Genomic DNA, 23,350 nt, shown 5'->3' with positions numbered 1-23,350 from the left:
AATTACAGGTTTAATCCTTTAAGAATTCTACTTTTCTGAAACACTTAAAGAGAATTTTCCAAGTCTGACTCAAGCTTTAATCAGTGAAGTAATTGAAACAACAAAGATTATATGAGTGGCGTGGAATGCCTGTTATTCTTACCTCACTTCCTTTTGAGGTGAGCAAAGATGAATCACTATCTCCATCATCCTGTCACATCCTCCGCTGTCTTCTTCATCCACTTTATCCTCAGGAGTAACACGTTAAATCTTTGTGTTAGATACTTTGTAGGGTTTGAAAAAAAGACTGGCGTAAAGTATGCTTCTATCTGTGGCAGAAAAATGTTTTCGCACAGAGGTATTTCCATTTAGAGTAGTAAAATTATGCTCTCTTCTAGAAATAAAAAGTGTTCTACCAGTTAGAACCTGCAGAAATTCCACCTCCGCAACCCTTAACCACAGAAAAACAGGCAGGCTTTCCGTCATGTTGGTAAATGAGTTAGCCAGTTTATCGACCCCCTGTTTAAATAGACCTGTTGGACTTTCTCCTCCTCCAGTAGTTGCCCACACACCAACCTGAACATTTGTGCTGTCAGGGTAAAGAGAACACGGCATCATGCAACCGGCTTTCTTCTCAGTCATCCTGATTGCCCTCCATGCGTCTGTACTGGTGGATTGTGCGCCGAGGCTCCAGGACCCGGAGCGACTTTTACAACATCAGCAGGGCAGCTTCAACACGGCAGCACATGCAGAAACATCTGCTGGTACGGGGCGTTTCTACTTGGGGCTGAGAAAAGTGAGAAAAGGCATTCACAGACACTTTCTGGGTAAGTCTGTCTACAAATCACTTCATTCATTTCAGAAAATAAACACCTTTTGAATAAATGCAACAATTTCTTTGTCCAGCTTTGTACATTTTGTTTCTTTGAGGGCAATAGCATGCTTTACATAAATGTCCTAAAATGTTATTAAATACAAAACAATGGAAAATAACTGACTTGCACATATAGGTAAAAGTTTGGAAATACATTCTACACATTTCAGGATGGACTAACAAATATATGCTGTAATCACGGTGTCATGTTTTGCTTGTGATACATGTATACAAACAAACATGTCAATACTGAAACATGTTTAAAGAAATATTCAATATCTAATATTTTTCATGTATAACTGATGATTAAACTTGTTTTCTAACAGTTATTCTGCCAGTGAGAACAGATGCAGGCAACTTTGTGTCAATATTTGATTTGAGAAGAAAACGGTTCCTCTGTATGGACTTAAAGGGAGAGCTGCACAACTCTGTGAGTATTTTTAGTTCTTTTTAATATAAATGAAGCCAGGAACTGTGTGACGCAGAAACAGTGATTAAACATTTGGTATTTTCTGCTTTTTTCTATCAAACAGAGGCAGAAGGACAGAGAAGATTGCCTCTTCCAGCACATTTGGTTAGATCTGGCAAAGCACCATGATGTGTTTTACTCCGTAAGTGGGGGCCAGCTGCTCAAACTGGAGGGATCTGAGCTGCAAGTTGGACACCAGGAGTCACCTCAACCTTCCTCAGCTCTGGTGGAGAGGTTCCTGGGTCCCTTGGTAAAGAGACACAGGAGAAGTCAGGAGGTGAACCCCTCTGATCCATTAAGATCCGAGTCACATCCCTCACCCTCTGCCAAGGATCACAAGGATGCAGATCACGGGCAGCCTGAACAGGACCAGGCCGGCGCTGTGTCCAAAGAGACCATCACGTCCTGTGATGACCCCCTGCGGGTCTTACAGGCCAATGGGTCTGCCAGTCCTGTCAAGACTAATATCGCAGACCGAGCACAACAAGACTAAAACACTGAACATGGGTTCAATAAATGAAAACTCATGAGGGACTACAAGTCTTAATGTTTCCTCTGCAAACTCACCTTGTCCTGCATGTGCGGACTGCAGTGTCAGTGAGAGCCACAGAGTGAGTTACAAAAGGCTGCTAGAGTCCAACTGGTGGTTTATTTTTCGAGGCCACACGAAAGCATTACATATTTTACAAGTTCTGAGAAAATAGATGAAAAATAGTGTTTTATGAAATCCTCATAAACGTCAATATGAAATCATATTTTTCAGAATTTGTGTTTATGGATCCGTTGTGCTCGGTAACGCACTCATGAACCGTGTTACATCACAGCGGATTGTACAGATCTTCTGTTTGAATAGCAGACGAAGGAGAAGTTTGGCAACATTTGACATAATCAGGCAGCAAGTTTGGTCCAGTGTCCTGCTGTCCTTTAACCTCTTGTGTCCGTTAAATTTTAAACCCTGGGCCAGATGTGGCAATAGTTTGTTTTGCATATGTAAAAAATGTGTAATTTGTAAGTAATTATGAATATTTATACATGAACAGCAATACTTAATAACAGGAATTTAAACAAAATCGACCAATATTTAAGAGGATCAAATTATGTCAGGTGCCGGACACCAATAGTCACAGCAATGAAAAGGTATTTATTTATTGAAATGTGTTGAAATAGCTTCATTCCTAACCTACTGTTTTATTATTTATATATTTCACGTTGTGTTGTTTCTGATGTGGAAAAATAAATGGTAACTACTCTGTGGATTGTTTGTCTGAGTCCAAAAAGAGTATTTCTGCTTTGTGCTCTGTGATTTCACAGAAATGTATGAAACCTGCTCTGAGATATCTGCATAGCACATAAGACAAGAGCAAAGGCAGTGTGAAACAGCATGAAGGGACAACCTGTGACACTGCACCCATACGTCCCACCACTTAACATGCAAGACTCCATCAAGACTTGTATCAACATCCCACCAATAAAACTGGAACATGAAGAACTGGGAATATAATAATGTATCAGAGATTTAGTTGAACATTTTAAAAGTTTCTGACCACAAACATTTTATCAGCTCAGAAATATTGCAAAAATAACATCTAGAGTAAGTTCTGGAGACGCAGAGGCTGTTGCACATGTTTTTATCTCCTCATGATTTCTCTTGCCTTGATCAAAACTTCAAAATAATCACAGACTGTACAGAACTCAGCTAGCGGGCTTTTAACGAGAACCAACAACTAGCACTCGGATTCATTTCAAGATCTTACATATCATGTTTAGGGCTCTTCACAGCCTGTCTCCAGATCATGTTATAGGCCTTTTAGTCCCCCATGAGTAGTTTGAGATCCTCGGGCAGAGCTCGCCTGTCTCTTCCAGAGTCCAGGCTGAAAAGCCAAAGCGACAGAGCGTTTGACATCATGGCCCCTGAGGCTCTGGGATGGCTTGAAGCATACTTTTATCAGAAAGCATTTCCTGATTTTACTTGAGCTGCATGCTGATATGATTTTACTTATATTAGATTTCATCCTTATTATCTTAATCTTTCTATCCTTGCATTTTCCTCCATTTGTGTTTTACAATGTGTGTTTTCTTCATGGCTTTTAGTTTGTTCAATCACGGTTTAGATTAGGATTGTTTTTACTGTAAAAGCACTTTGTAACTGTGTTTTGAAAGGTGCTGTTCAAATAAAGATTTTAAATGATTATATTATTATGACTTATCAACTTAAGAACCTAATAGACGACAAATAAAGTGCTGCACATTTTTGCAAAACAAACCAATCGTTTTCCAAGGATAGGCCACAAAAACCACATGGTTGTTATGCACACGGCCAATTGGTTATATAACTGGAAAATATTAGAACTGGACAAATCATTTCCACATGAAGGAATACATGTCAAATAAATGCTGACAAGTAACTGAAGAAGCATGCCTGCTGACATAAAATCACTTTAGGCTCGATATATTCAGGAATCAGAATGTAAAATCAAAGATACATATTGTGGTAAAGATGAAGAAATGAGAGGCTGAATGTGGTTTTGGGGAGTTTTATCAGAAAAGATATCTTCTCTCACTGGTGGACGTTTCCACACATAACTCTATGATACAGGGACTGTAAAAGGCATCTGTGAAATGTTCTTTCATGCAGTCCAGTTCAGTATTCACATCCTGTACATTCTCTTGGTATTGAAGTAATGCTGGTTTGTGACACTGTGAGTGGAACGCAAAATAGAGAAACTGCTTCTTGGCATGCATTTGCCTTTGTTGACCAAAGTGTTAATTCACAACAATGACAAAGTTACTGATTTCCAAAAAGTCAACACTGTTGCAGTTCCGCTCTGTGTTCCTAAGTAAAATCTATGAACTCCCGGAGAATAAATATAGAAACACAGACTCATTAGAACAAAAAGCTGCCCACATTTACAGCAATGAACAACCCGACAGTAACACAGTGGTGATGACATTCGCCCGCAACACAAACCGCCTATCTGAGTTTAAATGAAGGAGCTCAATTCATGAAACGGCATCAAACATTGAAAGTAAAACAGAATATATTTTGCTGTAGGCTACTGTATAAAATAATGAGGATACATTACATGTATACATGTATTACTTAACCCATGTCTTGGTGATTGTATTTCATAGTGTTTTGTGATACTGCTACTGTTATGAACAGTATAATAATAAACAGGAACTAAAAATTTTACCTTTCAAAATTCCACTGTCACAACATATTTATATTGAAAAACCAGGGAAAAAAATTCTCTCCATTGATTTCAGAGTACTGTGAGGTCACTGTGCACCAAATAAAAATAAATACAGAACCTATAAATAAAAATATCTAGATTGTAAAGTTCATATAGCTCCTACTGTTTAACATGGTCCCCTCTGTGGATGAACACACAGCGGATCCCTGACAATTTGAACCCATTGTCCTCTTTTCTCATGGTTAGTATGAACCGACACAGACCAGTGTTAGGACTTAAAGAGAACATGTGTGCTCTGTCAGAGCCCGGAGGAAAAGAGCACTGCAGCTCCTCCACAAAGTAGCGCACTGCCACGCACATGTAGGCCCCATGGGTGACAACCAAAGCGTGGACGGGGACGCCCCTGACCCCATCGTCTGCCTTTCCCTCCACAGGAGATGTTTCTGGTGGAGCAGACAAGGAGGTCCTCTCATCCTCCCCTCTCTCACGCCAGTGTTCGGCCCCAATTTGCTGGAGCATTTTCTCCAAAAACTCTTTGACCCGCTCCTTCACCTGAACAGAGCAAAAATCTGTTATAAACTACCCCATGCTTCTTTTGCAGTTTCTCTTGACACCAACAGCATATTTCATGGTAATATCGACTTGATAAAACTGTGAGGATGAAAGGTAATAGTCATTAAATTCAAACAACATAGCCAGGACCTTTCCCATCAAAGACACCATTGCCAACTCCAGTTTCATCCTGATGCAACAATCTCTAACTCGTTGAGGAAAGCTGGGAGGGACGCCTCTAGTCGACACTGATTGGGGCGCTCTGTGCTTACGTCAAATCTATCTTTGTATATCTGCATTATCATCATGATGAACTGGTCACGTACTGGGCTGGACCAGATGAAGCCTGACGAGGTACCTTTGAAATAGAACATCCTTCCCTTCCGACCCCCCTCCCCTCCCACACACTCACACACACACACAGTCCTCCCACACAGCCTCAACACAAAGCTAAGTGGTGACTTTTTAATCAGGGGCAGTGACGAACATTCTGCAGTTGGTTGACAGTGGAAGGGCATGTACTTTGATCCTCCTGATTCACACCAAGTGCTCTGACAGGTACGATCATGTGGATGCAAAGAGGCCCTGACATAGCATGTTACATCCAGGCAGAGCAGGTGGTTAACTGAGGAGATGAGTGTTCTTGCCACCTAGTGGTAGGATGTATGTATTGTCCCAGGTCATTCAGATGAGATCCGTCTCTGGAGTTAAATGTGGATAACTAGATATACACTGAATGATCTCCCTGCAACATGTCGATGAAAAGATGCTGTATTTCAAATTAAGCTTAGTTGTTGTTTTCAGGGTACGATTATTTACGTTACCATATTAAAATACCTACACCTCATCAGTATGTACATAAGCAAATACATAAAATGTTCTAGCACAATACTTTTGGTGCCCCATGCAGAGCATGACATGTTGTACCATCTTAAGCAAAGCAATTAAAACTATGAATGTCGAAGAGGACAGGAAGACAGGACAAGACAGGAAAGAGCGAGACTGACTAACACAAATGGTAAAGGGCAGGGAGGAGGACAGAGACAGAAATAATCAATAGCAAAGAAACTGGTGCTCAACCTGCCAGCCCCACCTGCTCCTGAGTCTCCCCCCCTGGAGGGGTGAAGCCTGGAAACGACTGACCGGCTGCCTTGGCCATCTCTCTCACGTCTTGTATCCGCCCCCCCTCTGCTATCCCAAAGCTCTGAAAAATAACAATAATTTATAATTAATAAATTATAATAAGTTAACATGTCTTGAGTAAATCTTTCTTTTGCTATAAGGTTGTAAAGTCACACAAAAGAATTACTACTTACTATCTCTTTAAGTAAAGGGTCACACGCCATTTGTAGACCAGAGCAGCTGCTGTTGTGTTTCATTATAGTTTCAGCAGTCTGGAAGAAATAACACACAATCATCTAATCACATACTGTAACATACCTACTGCCGTTACTTCTCTTTAGAGAAGAAATAATGTTTTTTCTACATGTTTGACATCAGGATCTTGGTGTTTTTCATGTTGTACACTCTTGCTTCTGCTAACCACCACACTATGAATAATATTGCTCACAGGAACAAATGTCACAAAGTGAGTTTATGTGAAAATGTGTAAGCCTATTACATCTAATTACATAGTCAAATAAATATATCCTGCAGTGTTTTGATGCTTGTTCACAATAGAAAAGTAAAGCATTGTACCTGCTTGGCTCGCAGCATATCACTGACAAACACGTTGCTGAACTTGACATTGTTCAGGTACCGGCCTGCAGCCTCGGCCTGCTGCAGCCCGATCTTAGACAAGGCTGCATCTATAGCCTGGCCTGTGGGGAGGAAGAGGGGAAGATAGAAATGGAGTACGCATGAGAGAGAGAGAGGGAGAGAGAGAGAGAGAGTAATTGATGTAATTTTCTTAGCAGAGATATCTTCAATCATACTCTACCTTGTAGCAGTCCATCTTTATTGTACTGTGTTTCTCCACTGCAGGAAATAAATGATTTATTAATGTCAAAGTACAGGAGTTAATATTGTTAACAGATTAGTTAAAGAAGCTCAGAGAGGCTACTGTCATAAATGTGTTTTCATGTCTGTTATATATACACACACACACAATGATAAATGTAGTTTTGTTGGCTCCTGTTATTGCAGGACTCCCTTGCCCTTATACTTCATATTAGAAGTCAGATATGCTCCTTTCAGTATGAGAGCTGCTGTGGCAGTGTCAACTAGGGATGCAACAAATTCATCAACCATTCATCACCAGTTAATCATTTATTTTTCAATCTATTAACGTAATTGTTTGGTCTATAAAACATGATGACATTGTGAAAATTCCTTTCACAATTTGCCAGAGCCCAAGATAACTCAAAGTCTTCAAATTGCTTGATCTATCTGACCGTAAAAACCCAAAGATATTTCATTTACAATTATCTAAAAAGAGAGAAAAGCAGCAGATCGGTGGATCTGAAAATCTGGAAGCAATTTTTGTCTGATAATATCAATGAATTAAACATCAAGATTTTGCTGGCATTTTCACCTGCTATTTGCAGAATCTCCTAGATTCTGGTTTTAATTGCATAATGTTGTATTTAATAAAAATGTTTCTACCTGTGGGTTTCACATGTTTATTACTATAACATACTGACGACTCCTATATGATCACATTAAACCAAATTTCCGAACCATATATGGAAGTGTTGTTTCCATATGAACAGCTAAACCAGACCATGATAACACTGACCCAGACCCAGAGCTGATTAGTTCATTAATCCTGACCTCTGGTGGTCCTGAGGAGGTGCTGCAGGCCCACAGACCACAGGCTGAGCCAGCCTTGACTGTGTGCAGAGGACCTTAAAGTGGACTGGGACAGCTGCACAGGGAATCACTGCTAGCTGTCCCACCTTCTTCACATCTATATTCTCCAATATCTGCCCTGTGTCTGCTGACCTCCAGGCTAACACTGCCCCAGAGTAGCTACGTGCCAGGCTGTGTGACACCTGTTAGCATCTGTCTAGCTAGCGTTGGCTAAAGCTAAATGAGCGCAGGACTGCAGACTGCAGTCATGTAACTACCTTTAACTACTTTTAAAGACCTACCAGGCTACACGAAGGAGCTTAACATGTTTGCTATATACATGCACAACAATTATCCACATATATGACGACATTACTATGTTGTTGCTTCGTAAAAACTAGCTAACAGTGAGGTCCACAGAGACTGACCATAGACTTTAGGCAGTGGTGAATTAAAACTCCTCTGACTTCACAGCCAAACATTTATCATAAACTCTACAGGACAAAGCCAAATGCACTTACTGTCGGACCAGGGTCAGGCCAAATGTGAGCGCTGTCATGCTGCGGGGCTGAAGGACGGAGGTAAATCTCATTATCTGTGCCGGAGTTCACACACCTGCTAACGAGCGGGGGGCTCGCGCCTCCAGGGGACAGGAAGTGGACGCACGAGCACGAGGTTAGTCAGTGACTGAGGGACTTTAAAATGTTTACATGAGAAATGTCACCGCGACATCCCAGAAACCTTAGACAGCCCCCACTCTGGACTTAGGGTGCAGACATGTGGGTCACTGTCAGTCAACCACCTGCTCACACTAAGTTAATGTAACTGTAACATTTGCATTGAAGCACAGCTACATTCAGATGAGTCTCCAGCGGATTGATCTTCTTCTCCTTTTGCACAAAGCAGTGAGGTTGTTCAATGCCACAAATTGGCTTAATTTTCCTTGCAAGTATCAGTGCAGAATCTTACACACTTCTTCTTCATAACACTTTCATAACTTCATTTTAACTGTGCTGTCAAATGTTTCTAAATGCACAAACTTTGTGATTATTTCCAGGTTGACATGACAGTGTTAAAGATTTCCACTGTGAGTTTTGGGCTCCTCTGTAAACAGTCTACTTTTGTTCATGATGGTGTCTGTGAACTGTGCTGGAATTATTACAGCCACTAGAGAGCATAGGTTGACACTTCCCCTCCTCAACTTTATTTTTGACATTTTCTCCAGATATTTTTCTCTGGTCAAGCCTGGGCTGCTACTGCTACTAACATACTGTATGTGTCACCATTCCACTAAAACCATGCAAACAGCCATAATGACCCCAATGCATGAGGACGAGTGCAGCAAGAGGCCGACAGCCTGTTATGGTTTTTGCACTGATTAATAGTTCTATAAATTAAGTTGTCTGCCATTTTTCTATTTCTCAGTAGACATCATGGACTTAATGGTCAGTGGTCGAGAATCCTTTTTTCGGACTAGTATGCTTCCCTGGCCTTTGGCGGCAGATGTATTGGACTGAGCTGAAATATCAATACATCTGGCATGTGCACATTTGCAAGGGAGTGTTTGTGGCTGGTCTTGCTTCTATTCTGGCCGGGGGAACACACATTATCCCACGTTCCTCATCACTGCTTTGTGTAGCTTTCATGTGATTACTTGGTACAGCTGAACTTTGCTCTGCAGTATCACACACACTGGCTCACACTCACACACAAAAAAAACTAGTCTATTGATTGTGAAAACAATCAGACACAGAACTCTGAAAGAACACAGGCATGGGAAATAGTGAGCTGATGTGGTGTCACACCCTTTAAAGCAGAAGTTTATTGAACAGAGGTTGTGCAACAGACATTTGAGGTACATGATATGAGTTATAGTGGAGGGGGTGGGGTGGGGAGGTGCAACTCAAAGGGAAATCTGCACCATTGAAACTTCCAGATATCAGAGTATTTATGGTTGGACATGACAGGTGTAGCTCAACCCATTATTACGTGGCAGTTACAACAGTGCACAGACACAATATTTCAGACCAAAACGTATCTTTCTCACATACAGAATCCATATTTACTGACATTCAGAGTGATTGTGGTTGTATAAAGCAAGAACTGTACTTTGGCCATCATAGGAATGCTGTTTTTCCCTCTCTCGCACACAACAAGTCAGATGTAGCACCAACATGAACAGAAATGAACATGCTCGAACTATGTACGGAATAAACACCCCATAAATACGCTGTCGCGACCCCCCCTCCAATACAGGTAAAGTCCAAGTGGAAGCCTTGCATATTTCCTGTTTCCCATCTCACCAAGCAAGTTCTGTCCCCACTAAAACAGTGGGAATCATCCACAAAAAAAAAAGGCTAATATGTCGTTGCTTTTTCTCCCCCCCAACCCCACGGTATTCTTTCTCCTCCGTTCCAGGCTCCCTAACTGCAGAGGTATAGGCGATGGGTTTGTTTGTGTTTTATTTTGTCCAGTAATCCTGAGGTATAGGAAATACCACTGATGTAGAATGTGACTGAAGAAGGAGAGCAAAATAGATAAAAAAAAAAAGGGGGGAAAGGAGACATGCTATCTAAGCAAACTGTCAAACTGTACAAAGAACATTTCCAGTCGAATACTCATTTCATGTTCTTCTATCACCATCTACTTCGTTTTTCTGAATGTATCTCTTAAGCAGTAAAATAATTATATTATAATACAAATGTTTATAAAATAGCAGCACACTCAAGTGACACATCACAACTAGGTAATGTTATTTTTTTGTATAAATGAAACAAATTCATAGCTTTTAGCAGCGCAAAAAGACAACAATAACTCAATAAAAATATTGACACTTTTTTCTTGATGTCTTCACACCTCCTCCTCTGTCCTCTCTTCACTTTGGAATACAGTATCTCTAAATCTTAGAAAAACCCCTTTTGCGGGTCTGGTCACCCCATAAAATATATCAAACACAAATTTAAAAGGTGGTCTCAATATTAAAGACATGCAACAATAAATTGCAGGAAAGAAAATCACAACCATTAAGTTTGGGAGAGAGCTTACATCAGGCAAACAGAGGCAAAATACAAGGGGTCATATCAAATATTCAAATGGGGACGTTTTGGCAAATGTGTCATTAAATTGCCCAGTTTTACTAAAAAAACATCACTAAAACATTAAATCCCCACATTTTTCTTCAGTCTGACAAACATACACTCAGCAAAGTCACATACCGTCATGAAAAAACTCAAGCATTAAGTCAAAGACACCTTGCTGTGGCAAAGCCATGTGTCCCATTGAAATAAAACAAAACAAAACAAAAATCATCCGTCTCTTGTTTTGTGCTGAAGTCTGTCTGGCTGATGAACCCCCTTGCAAATGATTTGAAGCAGCAAAGCTCACAGGGGGCAGATGTGTTCACTGACAGACAATCGGCCTGAACTGCACAAGCCAGCACCATAGAAAACTGACCAACCACGGCAACACACATCGGTTAAGGTGGTTTCGAACAAAGGCTCTGCTCTGTCTTAAAAATGCAAACCTCATTGCCCTCTGAAGAACATGTGCAAATATTGGATGTTACGACCACCCTTTCTTGTAGCTCATCGCGGCCCTGTGTGACTATCTGTGGCTGTGATGCAGATAAATATGAAGAAAAATTCAAGTAAAAACAAATATTTCATTTCTTGACAATATAAAAGAAAATCAAAACAGAATCCATGGATCAGTGAACTGTGTGTAGGCATTTTCCAATTCATATTGGCGTTTTCTGTTTGTTCAAATTCTCTGATAACGGTCAGACTCCCCATCAACTCGCACTTTGCTTGAACAGGAATGTTTTTTTGATCGGAATGTCCTCTTGTCATAAGTCGTGGAAAGCCTTTTTAATTTGACTCTTGCTGGAAAAGGGTATGTCTGATGATTGGGAAACCAGCCCTACAAAGTAAACCAAAGAAAAGGCTAACAAGGAAAAAAGAAAACATCCATTCACCTCCAATCAACACCCAACGCATTTCATTTTTACTTATCTCCTGGGGAGCATGTTCTCAAAGTGCTTTTCCATTGAAATCATATAGGGGAGCTGAAAACAACCCTATGTGGGACTCCAGATGCATTGACAGTATATCATCATCCTGTACTCCTCTAACCCCCCACAACCCCCCACACACACCCCCACCCCAAGAAAGTTCATCCTCACATGATCTGGCAGCGTACAGTCGTAGTTCCTCATTTAATTTCGATGTAAATAGCAATCCGGAACGTTTTTATTCACTTAGCCGTGTCATTGTGGACATCCATTACCAGAAATGAATGTTGATTCCATTCAAATATGCAGAAATCAGAGTTTTATTGTGAGGCCTTTGGGCGTCTTTTGTTCATTATCATCATCCAGCCACTGGCTGTAAATCCTCCCCTTCTCCTACACAGCAGCATGCTCCTGCACCACTGATAATCCGCTCTGTCCTACCATCCTGTGCTGCGCACTCGTGTGCCTTCCACAGTTCCACAGTGACGTCTTAGTTGCAAACTGTCCCCCTCTTTCTAAGTCTTTCCACGCCACACCCTGCCCTCTCCCTGCTAATTAATACAGAGGACTCTAACGTCCTCCAGACTTTAAAAAGCAGAGCCTTGCTTTCTGTTTTCACATGTGCCATACACATGTGAGAGGTCATTACTACTCTGCCCAGACTCAAAGCAGCCTTTCACAACTAAGGAAACACCATATTGTAACAACGTGAAAAAGAATGAAGTATCTGCAATATTTCATTACAACAGAATGGCAGTAATAAACAAACACCTCGCATGACCTCTGAGTCTGAGGTGTAACACCTCAGGAAAAATGCTCTTAGAGAGATAAGGGGCTCTAAGTGACAGTCCCTTGGCCCCTATCCTCCTTCACTAAATAGTTTTCCGTCTCAATCGTAGTCCATGCACATGAGTTTATTGTTGGCCAACAATGAACCATGATACATTGTTAATGCATGGAGGCAGTGATATAGCATAGATGCCCTGTTATACTGATGGACAAAGTATGTGTAGCCTCGACTTGCTCCGTAGTCTTTTAACATAAAACCGTAAGTCTACGACTTGAATTTGCTCAAGTGCCTCACGCCATAGAATGCACACTGCTAATATAGATACAAGATCACATTTAGCATTCGCCCCCCCCCCACACACACACACACATACACACACACACACACAAACATGTAATTACACACAAACACACACACACACACACACACACAGGCGTGCATGCAACCTAGCATACAAACTGACACACACAAGCAGCCTGACAAAAGGAGCTTATTGATCTCTACTACTCAGTTCCAAAATATGTCCAAGAATAATATTATTAATAATAATAATTACTAATACTACTAATAATTATTGTCATCTTGTCTCTTCCCTGGAATTGGGAGCCACCAACTTTTAGCCAAATGTTCTCACGGCTTCCTCTGTCTGTCTCATCCTGGATACACATGTGGACCTTCTGATGGTCGAGGAGCTCGAACACGTGTCCTCTCTTTACACTAGCCACAAATGTAATAGTGATAATACTCATATAGAACAAAACAGAGAGAAAAAAACTGAAGCCTCGCTGTGATCCCATGTCTGAAATTTCTGAATGGTTTCCACAACTTCTACCATAACAGCCTCATTATCAAGCTATGGTTAAAATATAACTTAAAGATCATACTATACAATCAAAGGCAGAATGCAAATATGATTGGCTTCCCTTCTGTTTATCCAAGGCACCACAGAGCTTCATTGTGTATCAAATTTGTTGCTTTTAGACTAGAACATCATAGAAAATCTATTTTGTGGGCAGGTGTTTTTGACTTGAAGAACAGAAAATCTACAAAAAAACTAGCAAGCATTGTTCTTTTTCTTTTAAAGGGCTTGTGTTTTTTACATTTTTTGTTCTTTTGTTCTTTTTTTCTGCTTTTAAGATAATTGAGGTTTTTTTCATGATGCTTTTTTTTTTGTAAATCCCGTGCAATGATGCCTTCTGCTGGTTCACAAGTTAACATCACGGACGTCTGTTGGGGTGGAGGATTGATCCAGCTCGTCCAGGCCTTTCCCGCTGGGGCCTCTCTGTGTCTGCTGCTGCTGCTGTTGCTGCTGCCGCCCCTCACGCAGGCTGCTCACCAACACACGCTCAATCTGCTCCTGGCACTCTTTGAGAACATCCTGAAATGTAACAAGAGAGGGAGGACAAGCTGTAAAAACATATATATATATATATATATATTTTTTAATCTGCTGACGGGGAGCAGGAGAATTCTCTCAATTAAAAATCATGTCAGCTTAAGAGTCATTTGCGACATAGTAGTGGGGAAACTGGTTTATGCAACTATCATCAAGAGTAACTAGAGAAAACTTTTGTCAGTGCATGAGAACTAGGGGCCCCTGGTGTGGCAGCAGAGGGGCCTCTGGGCACCCGAGTCCAGGAGTTTTAAATGACCACCGACGTTCTAGCAGCTCCAGCTATTGCCAAGGCTGTGCACAGACACGGACCAGACCCAAGCATTACATCAGCCCACCAGGGTTGTGCACGGAGCACCACCCCTGCAGGGCTCATATACACACATATGCATTACCACATGCACACCCCTGCATGCACGCCACCGACACCCCCCAATCCAACCACCCACCTATCCCACCACCTCTGCCATTCCCAAACACACACAAAACCCAAACAGAAGTAGCCTTGACAACGGCGGCTGAAAACACAGGTAGTACTAAAGCTATGTTAATTACATCCACCTCCTGTGGGAACACAAAGGTGGTGCTTTTTTAACGAGAGCCAGTCTGTGTGCCTGCCTGCCTGCAGGGGATCCATCTGAGACCTGGACGGCTCGCCTTTCACCATCAAAGGCCGCCGCGGCAACCTGAGAATCCACCTGGGAGAGGAGCCTCTCAGCAGCACTGAGCCCTCATATCCTTCCCTGATGGAGGGTTGACAGAGGGGACAGCGCAACGCAGGAAGAGAGAGCGACTCACTGGGGAGGGAGGAGAAGTGGGGGAGGGTAAAGGGAGAGGAGTGCTAAATGGGGTGTTAGCAAAAGCGTCAGATAAAGGTCAAAGTGTTTTTGGGCAGGAAACAGTGGCGACGGTTGTTAAAGATATTCAGAAGTAAGAGCAGACTGCCGCAACAGAACAAACTACTATGAAAGTTCCTGTCTGAAAGAGGTGATGGAGAGTTAACACTGCTCTCTGCTGGCCAAACACTATAACACAGCTGAAGCTTTCCTTCAGCTCTACACACGCACACACATGCATGACCCCCTGCCTTAAAGCACCAGGCGTCTGTGGGAAACATGACTGAGAGCGCCCCATGGCCGGAGGGATGGGTGAAAGTGTACCGCTTGTGGAGCGTGGAAACATTCTTCAGAAATTTACAGCTAATTTAAACCTGATGGGCCACAGTCTGAACCTGTGTTACAGCTTCTGGTGCCGCCAGGCCTTGATGAAATGAGAACTGAGGCCTCACTCACATCAAAATTACTTTTTGAGAGCTGAGTGACAAAAGGTCACAGTGTCAAAGGTCAAAGAGCAGGACACATTACAGGATGAGACATTTACCGTGTTGTCGAAGGCAATCTGTGTGAGTTTCTGTCTCTTAACCCGACTTTGACGACTGGCAATTTGTTGGAATTCTGTACACGTGGACAATGTTGTGGAGGATTTCTTTAAGAGTGAAATCTCTTTAAAAGAAGAGTAAGGACTCCAATTTCATCACATGACTGCTGACAAAATGAGCGTCGAGAGGTCTTGCTGATATCTGAAATAATTCCTGTCTTGACGTCTCTTTTGGTTCTCCAGCATCTTCTGATGATTATTAGCTCCAGATAATAGATAGTTTTTTGAATCACAATCCATGAAGACTAATTTGATGTTGAGGAGGTTGGACTGATCAGGGCTGGGTGCCTCTGGGAGAACGTTTCTCCCAGCAACGGGTCTGACGTGGAGGAAACCCAACCGGCGTCTGTCCCTTAATCTCCTCCAGAGGTTGGCCACTAACATGGGTGTGCGTGTGCGCACACACACACACGCACACACAAAATCTCGCCAACATGTGCCCCATTGGTCATAAAATCTCAATTCCTGTGAGAAAATTAAGTATAGCGAAGAACATGTAAAGGAACTGCCTGTGTCTTACCACAAGAATGCACGCCTTCACTTCTTAAACGACATACTCCCCCCTCTCTGCCGCTCTTGTTCGGATCCCAAGCCAAGACCCACGGGCTTTATTTAAGCTTTAATGACTTCAATGTGTGACTACTGGAAACACCAATACTGTTTTCAGAGAAGCTCTAGGTACTTGGATACTGACTGAATAATAATACACTGAACAAGTTGGCCATGGGAGGTATTGCCATACTGAAGCATCTTATTTTGCAGCCTCAACCCAGAAAACACTTAACCACCTCAGATCCTCCCTTGTCGTTACAGTCCTCCATCTGCCCCACCTCAAGCATAGATCATGCAGCACCAATATGTCTTTCTGACAAATCAAGGCATGCACATTATCTTCCGGGCGGCCTTTGTGACAGTGGCGGTAGGCGGGAAGTGGTGCAGACAGACAAAACCAAAAGGAAGAAATGTGTGAAGCCGTGGAATGCATTTTAACTGCTGACTGTACCACACAAGACAGTGTTAGCTACTCTGGGAGGACTTGGTGGTCAGACAGCCGAAAGAAACACACAGGCAGACACACAGTACAGATCTCAGGGAATCTTAAGACAAAATATCCGGGGGCTGACACTGGAAATACAGGGTCACCACATGACTTGAATTTCCACAAGTTACAAATAGAAAATGTGACCTTTCTCTTTCTTTCGCCTGCATGCCGAAACACCACAAGTGGTGATGCCACAGGCTGTGTTAATAGGGATCATCTTTCCTAATAGATGCATCTTTGTTGCAAGTATTCTGGCTTCAATACATTACCCCCCCCCCAAAAAAAAAAAAAAAAGAAATCATGCATCTTTCGTGCAACACTACTTGAGACCACATCAGTGATAGCTGGGTCACAGTAGGAACCAGAGTGATTAAAAAAAAGAGGAATGAAAACAGGAACAGAAGGAGAAATGGGAAAATGTGTTTCCGGTGTCTTAGTGTGTGACCCTGACCTGAAAAAAAAGATGACTGAGCGACTGAGAGCCAAAATGATAAAATCTAGGAAGTGGTGGTCTTAAACCCTTGCACTTCTCTAACCTCTATTTCCTGTTTTAATCATTCAAGAATAAAGGAAAGTTTTACACGCTTGGCCGCGATGTACTAACCATTAATCTAAATGTCGCGTTGTATTGTGTATTTTAGCTCTCTTACTGTCACTACAGATGACCTGTGCAATTCAGGGGATCAGAGTCCTGCTTCAAACTCAACACATTCTCACAAATTTCATATTTTCTCTCTGCAGACTGTGACTTGGCTCTCCCTGTCACTAACAGGGAGCCCCTCTTGGCCACACCAGGTGCATGTGAGGCTACAAACATTCTTCCAGCGGCCCAAGATGGTGACTTGGCCCTATCACATTTCCACTGGAAAACCACAGCTTCTGGATACCACAGATGCCAGCAGTGGTGCCAGGGGGTGGCGTTGGCCATGCTGCTGTTGGCAGCAGCAGCTGCAGAGGTTGGCGAAACTTGCTTTGCCTTCATATTTTGCCTGGCTCTTTGGCTGGCTGGCTATGAGACGCTACTCTACCATCTTGCCGAGCATCTACACTGCCGGCCAAAACCAGACAGAATGTTATGTGTACACAGTCAGACTCAGGTTCATACCACCAGCCTGATGACTGCAGTCGAAACTGAGGTTGAGGTGACTCTTGGGTGTTGGATTGACGTATAAAGTGGTTCAGCTTTTGGGAAAAGAAGGTAGGGTAAGTGTTCAAATGACACGGTCAATGATCACCATTTCCTCTTTTTTGTGTGTGAAAGTCTGAATGCTCAAACAAACACTGTAAATCACACTGAAGCCACTTATTAACGCTGACAACAACCTCTGGGCATCTGTTATCAGTCTGCCTTTTTTAAAATGTTGCCTCCCAAGTCTGATTTAAGCTCTTGATTCAATTTATAAACCAACATATACTCCATGTGTTTCAGCTGGTTTTCTAGCAGTTTCTACTAAAACCTCTCATATATGTTGAATTAGGAAGAGTGCCCTCTGCTTTGCCTCCTGTGTTTACTGCGAGCCATGGCTTGTCTGAATCCAGGAATGTAAGGAGTTGATCACGGAGACACAGAGAGACTTAATTCCCTCAAGTCTAAGACCTTGCAGCCTAAACACACTGGGGCCCTGTGCTGCTGAGGTCAGCTATTTGTTTTTCCTCAGCTGCTGAGTGAGACTTCACACAGCTTACACCAGAGGGAGCCATGCTTTCCAGCAGTGATGCATTATGGACCATAGGAGGAGACGAGAGAGGGCTGATTGTCGTGAGGGAGGCATGACAAACCCCCCCCCCAGAGTCCTTTTTACACTTCAACAGCTTTCTTCCACCTCCTCCTCCCATTTTGCCTCCTTTTGGGACAGAATACAACATACTAGGGACGAGGCCTGGGATCCGTGTCAGGCCCTTTGATCCTCTCCCTCCCTCTTAGTGATGCACATGCAAACTCAAAATGTTCATGTTTCAATTAATTCTGCTATTACTAACTAAAAGCCTTTGAATCATGTTTGGTATTAGGAGTACTTCTGCCAACGTACTAGCCTCAGAACTGTGGCTGGTCCCTGGGCACTGCCCACTGCTCCCGAATCGTTAGGATGGGTCAAATGTAGAGGACTAATTTGTCCAAAGAGCTAAGTAAAGAATAACTTCAAAACGTATCATGTCACAGTCTCCCTTTCCTTACCCTCTGCAGCTTTGCCCACCTACTCACCCTTTCAGTGAGCTATAGCAAGCAGAAGCCCTCTCCCATCTGCATGATGAAAGCCAGGCATCTCAGAGTCAGTAGAGGCCCTGCCTGTGTTTGGACTCAACTCACCCACCACCGCAACATTCACTGTACCCAGACAGCCACACAACGGCCTGGCCAGCATTCCTGCCAGCGACAGAGCATACTGTATATGCTCTCAACCTGGCTCGATTTAGAGGATTCTTTATGTGAGGGGGCCCTGAGCGGCCTGACCAGACTGATGGAGAGGAAAAGAGGCCTGCTGCATACAACCTATAAGTCCACTCAAGTGTTATGACAGAAGAGAGTGCATATAAACTCATGCAGCTTAGGATTTCTTTTAATGAAAAGAAACCGAGGGTCATAATTTAACGCTCATTTTAATTTTTTCTTCTCGTGACAAATATTGGTGGTAAAAATGGGTTTGTGCAAAGCTGAATCCCAGTGAAGAAGCCAAATCTGAGTGAGACATTTCAACATTTCAACTTCTGTCTGCTGCAAAAACAAAACCTCAACAAACATGTGGCATTTCTTAACTTCTGACATACATAACAGGGATATTTTCCCTGTAGCAAGTCTGGAAGAAAAAAACTGATTTTGCTTGTTAACATTGAGCGATCATAAAACTGAGTTTCAGTGGTAATAAGATTAGTTATTTGTGGAGAAGCAAACTGATGGAGGAGATTAAAAGCTTCCAAGGGCAGCGATAGCTGATTCAGCTTTGAATCACAGAGTTACTGTAACAATTGCGCTTACCAAATACGAGTGAACACTTAACTGATGACTGCAGAGATACTAATTACTCCCCCTCATTCAAATATTACTCAGAAATATCCCCCTAAAAGTTTCCAGACACAAGTATCTCTTACCTAAACCACTGAGAATTCAGTGTTTCAAACTCAGTTCTTGTTTTAGAAAAAAAACATTAATATTTATACGTCTAGCTCAACCAAGGTGAAGGTGACATATGAGAATAAAACAGACTCACCACTTCTGTGTTTGTGATTTTGGCCAACAGGTCTGTCAGACTATCGCCCCACTGTGACTGGTCAGTTGAATCCAGCTGTAGGCCGCAGATCGCTGCCCCCACACTTCCTGTGGCGATCATGGAGGGAGGGTACATGGCGAATCTGAAATCTGTTACAGGAAAAAATACTAAGTGAGTTAAATGTGTCTTCAGCGCTATTAGTTTGTAAATGATAGGAAGAAGTATGCTTTGTTACGTTAAGTAAGGAGCTGAAATCTTAAGGTCAGTGGATAGAATTCATACACAGTTCATATGCTCCACAAAAAGGGTACAGATACGTCCCTCCCAGAGACAATATGATTTGGTAATCCAGCAGTCAGCTAATAAATAATCCTTCTATTGCACCGGGTCTGAACGCAGCGCTCACTAATGACCAGGGGCCTGGATAATGAGGGTTCACTTGGCTTGTAAAGGAGCTGAAAAGCAACCACCCTCACCCTCTCCCCACCCCAGTCCCCCTTTCTCCAGCCCGGCCCCTTTTCTTCCATCTCCTGAGTAAATCGTGTGCTCACTGAAAAAAGCCCCATAGCGCTTGGAAAGGGAGGAATAAAGAGGCTCAGTGCCTCTGCCAATGCTCACTGCTGTAGGTCCTTTTTCCACGTGTGGTCACAGGCGTGCGTCTCAAAGACCAATAACCTTGTTAGCTCCCCTCACTGTCATTCATAATGCAAATGAGACAGCTTGTGAACGGGCCAGAAGCCCGAAAAGGCAAGGCAACTGGCATACAGGGAGAGAGAGAGAGAGAGAGAGCAAGGGAGACAGACAGACAGGGAGAGAGAGAGAGAGTATTTCTCCTCACAAACAGAGACACACACACACACACACACACACACACACACACACTCCTTTCTCTATTCTCTCTTTATGTCTTGCTCAACTTCTACCTTTCTTTTTGGACAACACATGGCCTGCTTAGATGGGGCCAGTGAATGGCACACATGCCCCAGTCTTTGTTGCTACAACAGGCAGCGGTTTGCATTGGCGGCCCTCCTATCTTTTAGCATATTAATAGAGTGGCGGGCCAGCGAGAGGGAAGGCAGAAGAGTGTGACTCCATTGTCCGGAGTCATCACCTCATTTCACCCAATTGAGAGACACAGCATCCATCCCCTCTCTGCTGATACCAATTCAGCGAGACAGGCTGGACAAAGAGTGTGGCTGGACAGGGGGACAGGGGGTCGACAGGGGGAGGAAGATGAAGAAGGAGGGATGGACGGTATGGCGACAAGGCAACAAGGAGAAAAGAAGGGGAAGGTGGTGGGCTTGGTGGGAGAGGAGAGGGGGTAGACAACCCCGGTGCACATCACTCTCAAGTCTGTGTCCAGACTCTTGTGAGGTTTTGGAAGAAGAAAAGAGTCGCCCTCCAGCGACCCTCACCTCCTGCCTCCCATACACCCCCCCCCCCCACAAGTATGCCTCTGTTCCTGGGCCACCTATGGGCTGGAGGAGTGGGCAGCGGGGGCATAGAAACAGACTGCACATTAACATATTGCCATATTCAATTGCAAAGCAAACTGCGTGCGATGGCTCTGAAGGAGATTTTTCTTCCTTCTTTTTTTTTTAATCTGGAATCAAAGAGGTAGGCCCTTTGATAGCTGTAAAGGCAGCCCCTCACTGCCTTTTTAACATGCACAGCCAGGCGCTTTCTCATCTTGTGGGCTCAGTGTTGACAAATAAATGAACTTATTATACACCCCTGTGTTAGCTGCTGGGCCTCTGCCAAGGGGCGATTTATTAAAGGCTACCTCGAGCCAAGAGGAAAGAGCACACAAAGCCCCTCAACATTACATCACTGCTGTAAGAGCACAACTTTCTATAGAGGGGTAAAAGGACAAAGGCATACACGGATTTACTGTACGTGTGTAGTGAGTACGGACTGACAGGCAGGGAGGCAGACACCTAAGAGACACAGGCAAGAAACAATGCGCTGATGCCTGCATGCTTTAGGATGCAGACACACACACACACACACACACACACACACACACACACACACACACAGCACAGACGTAGGTTTGTGGGAGAGCTGAGTGGCGGGCAGTGGGCAGCAAGCTGATTTTTCGCACTCAAGACAAGACAGGTCTGTAGCAGAACAAGGACGCGCGCGTGCAGCCGATGCGGGCTGACACTCTGGCCTGGTGGCTGCTGCATGTGGGGGGAAGAATGGCCGTATTTTAGGAGGCCCTCATTGATATTCATGTCGAGGATAAACAGTGTATGTAGCTGAGTGGGGACGCCTGCGATGGAAAGCTCCCTGTGAGCAGCGGCTGGCTGGCCTGGCCTGCACGCCTCTCACCCCCTTCAATGGCCCTTTCTCCTCCCTGTGCCCCCTCATCTCCATTCCTCCGTGTTCCTACCCCCTGAAACTTCATCCTCAGGCCTCTGGTCACACAGTCTGCTGCCCTACATGGCCCACTCCTCCTGGGTGGCTGCAATGCACAGTATGCACATTAAACTTGTAAATTAATTAAAGTTGGAAAGTTGAACAACAGCCAAAAGAAGAAAGAAAAAAAGGCCAAACTCTCCTTTTTACCTTCTCCTCTCTTTCCAGCGCTATAAATCAGGGTCTTGTATTCTATACATGTAGTGCTTATTGACCGTGTTTATTAAAGGAGTAGCATTACGAAGACCCAGGGCCTGTTGACTGATTAAGGCCAAAAACAAACATCATTTTGGGATTGGCATGACAGCATTTTTCACCACTAATGCAACACAGCCTGGTAGTCAAAACAAGGTCTGTGGAGAGCTACTCAGACGGTCCACCTAGTGTAGCTCTTTGAGACACACAAACAACAACTTCCCAACTGGGCTCGAGGAGTTCTTCCACATATAACAGGGGGAGAAATCACTGATTAAGAAATGATAACTTGATACTGGTATCTGTCATATTCCATTGCCTTGTGTTCCAGACTGTCACTCTGGAGACAGCAAACAAAACTTGGGAGAGTCTGAGTCACGCACCCTGCTCAAATTGGGATTTCAACTCGTTTGCCAGAAAACAGAATTCCTCCTTAATTGTAGCATCCTGTGACAGATCTCCTCAGTCTTGCAACATCATCTCCACTGTCACAGCTGCCGGCTTGAGGCACCGGTAACGTCAGCGGTGGACAGCATACAGATTTGGATCAGATCAAAGGTGGGATGCTGGAGAGTTCACTTTTCCTCGACATTGGGAGAGCGCAGACTGGTAACTGTGTTTGGTTGAAATATTCTTTCTTTCTCTCTCTCTGTTTAATCTCTGTAGTTGATATAATTTGAAAATTAGGAGCTTAGCAGAAGTAATTAAACTCTCTAGTCTGCAAAAAAACAAAAAGTTGGAGGACAGTCCGGTGTCATGACAAAAATGTTCAGGTCAAACTAGCTGCCAGTAACATTTACTTTACTTCAGATCACAAATATTAGTCTTTGTGGTTAACGTGACCTCCAAGGTAAACATGTGAGCTTGAAAACATTTTGATTTCTAAACCTTTTTGGTGGGATAACTGCGGCATTCAAAGCAAAAATCTCCTTCTTTGTGTTTCTGGTGTGACTCAGCGGGCCACAGTATTTATAGTGTGGTGCTGATTACACCAGCGAG

General features: G+C 43.3%; 3 protein-coding genes across 6 annotated transcripts in view; 1 reads left to right on the top strand and 2 right to left on the bottom strand.

Annotated features, from left to right (window-relative positions):
• Positions 1–561: 561 nt before the first annotated feature.
• On the top strand, positions 562–2,831 carry LOC139201931 (fibroblast growth factor 23-like). Its single transcript, XM_070831380.1, has 3 exons — positions 562–806; positions 1,180–1,283; positions 1,387–2,831. The coding sequence occupies exons 1-3, from the start codon at positions 596–598 to the stop codon at positions 1,813–1,815; spliced, it is 744 nt and encodes a 247-aa protein (XP_070687481.1). The 5' UTR covers positions 562–595; the 3' UTR covers positions 1,816–2,831.
• A 1,800-nt stretch (positions 2,832–4,631) lies between these two features.
• On the bottom strand, positions 4,632–8,464 carry tigara (TP53 induced glycolysis regulatory phosphatase a). The gene is made up of 6 exons (XM_070831265.1): positions 8,380–8,464; positions 7,008–7,045; positions 6,767–6,888; positions 6,385–6,462; positions 6,162–6,272; positions 4,632–5,068 (listed from the first exon to the last, which is right to left on the bottom strand). Exons 1-6 carry the CDS (start codon positions 8,448–8,450, stop codon positions 4,676–4,678), a joined length of 813 nt encoding a protein of 270 aa, XP_070687366.1. The 5' UTR covers positions 8,451–8,464; the 3' UTR covers positions 4,632–4,675.
• A 4,316-nt stretch (positions 8,465–12,780) lies between these two features.
• Positions 12,781–23,350, bottom strand: part of ccnd2a (cyclin D2, a) — a 135,136-nt gene continuing 124,566 nt past the window's right edge. For all 4 annotated transcript variants that reach the window (XM_070830897.1, XM_070830896.1, XM_070830894.1 and 1 more), the window contains 2 exons: positions 19,736–19,884; positions 12,781–14,035 (listed from right to left, as the gene is read on the bottom strand). In XM_070830897.1, the coding sequence (XP_070686998.1) occupies positions 13,862–14,035; positions 19,736–19,884 (323 nt within the window). In that variant the 3' untranslated portion in view covers positions 12,781–13,861. The remainder of the gene's footprint in view (positions 14,036–19,735; positions 19,885–23,350) is intronic.

Source organism: Pempheris klunzingeri, chromosome 5, assembly GCF_042242105.1.
Source record: "Pempheris klunzingeri isolate RE-2024b chromosome 5, fPemKlu1.hap1, whole genome shotgun sequence".
Taxonomy (NCBI): Eukaryota; Metazoa; Chordata; class Actinopteri; order Acropomatiformes; family Pempheridae; genus Pempheris; species Pempheris klunzingeri.
Note: the sequence above shows the minus strand (reverse complement) of the source record. Positions and strands in the feature narration are given on the sequence as shown.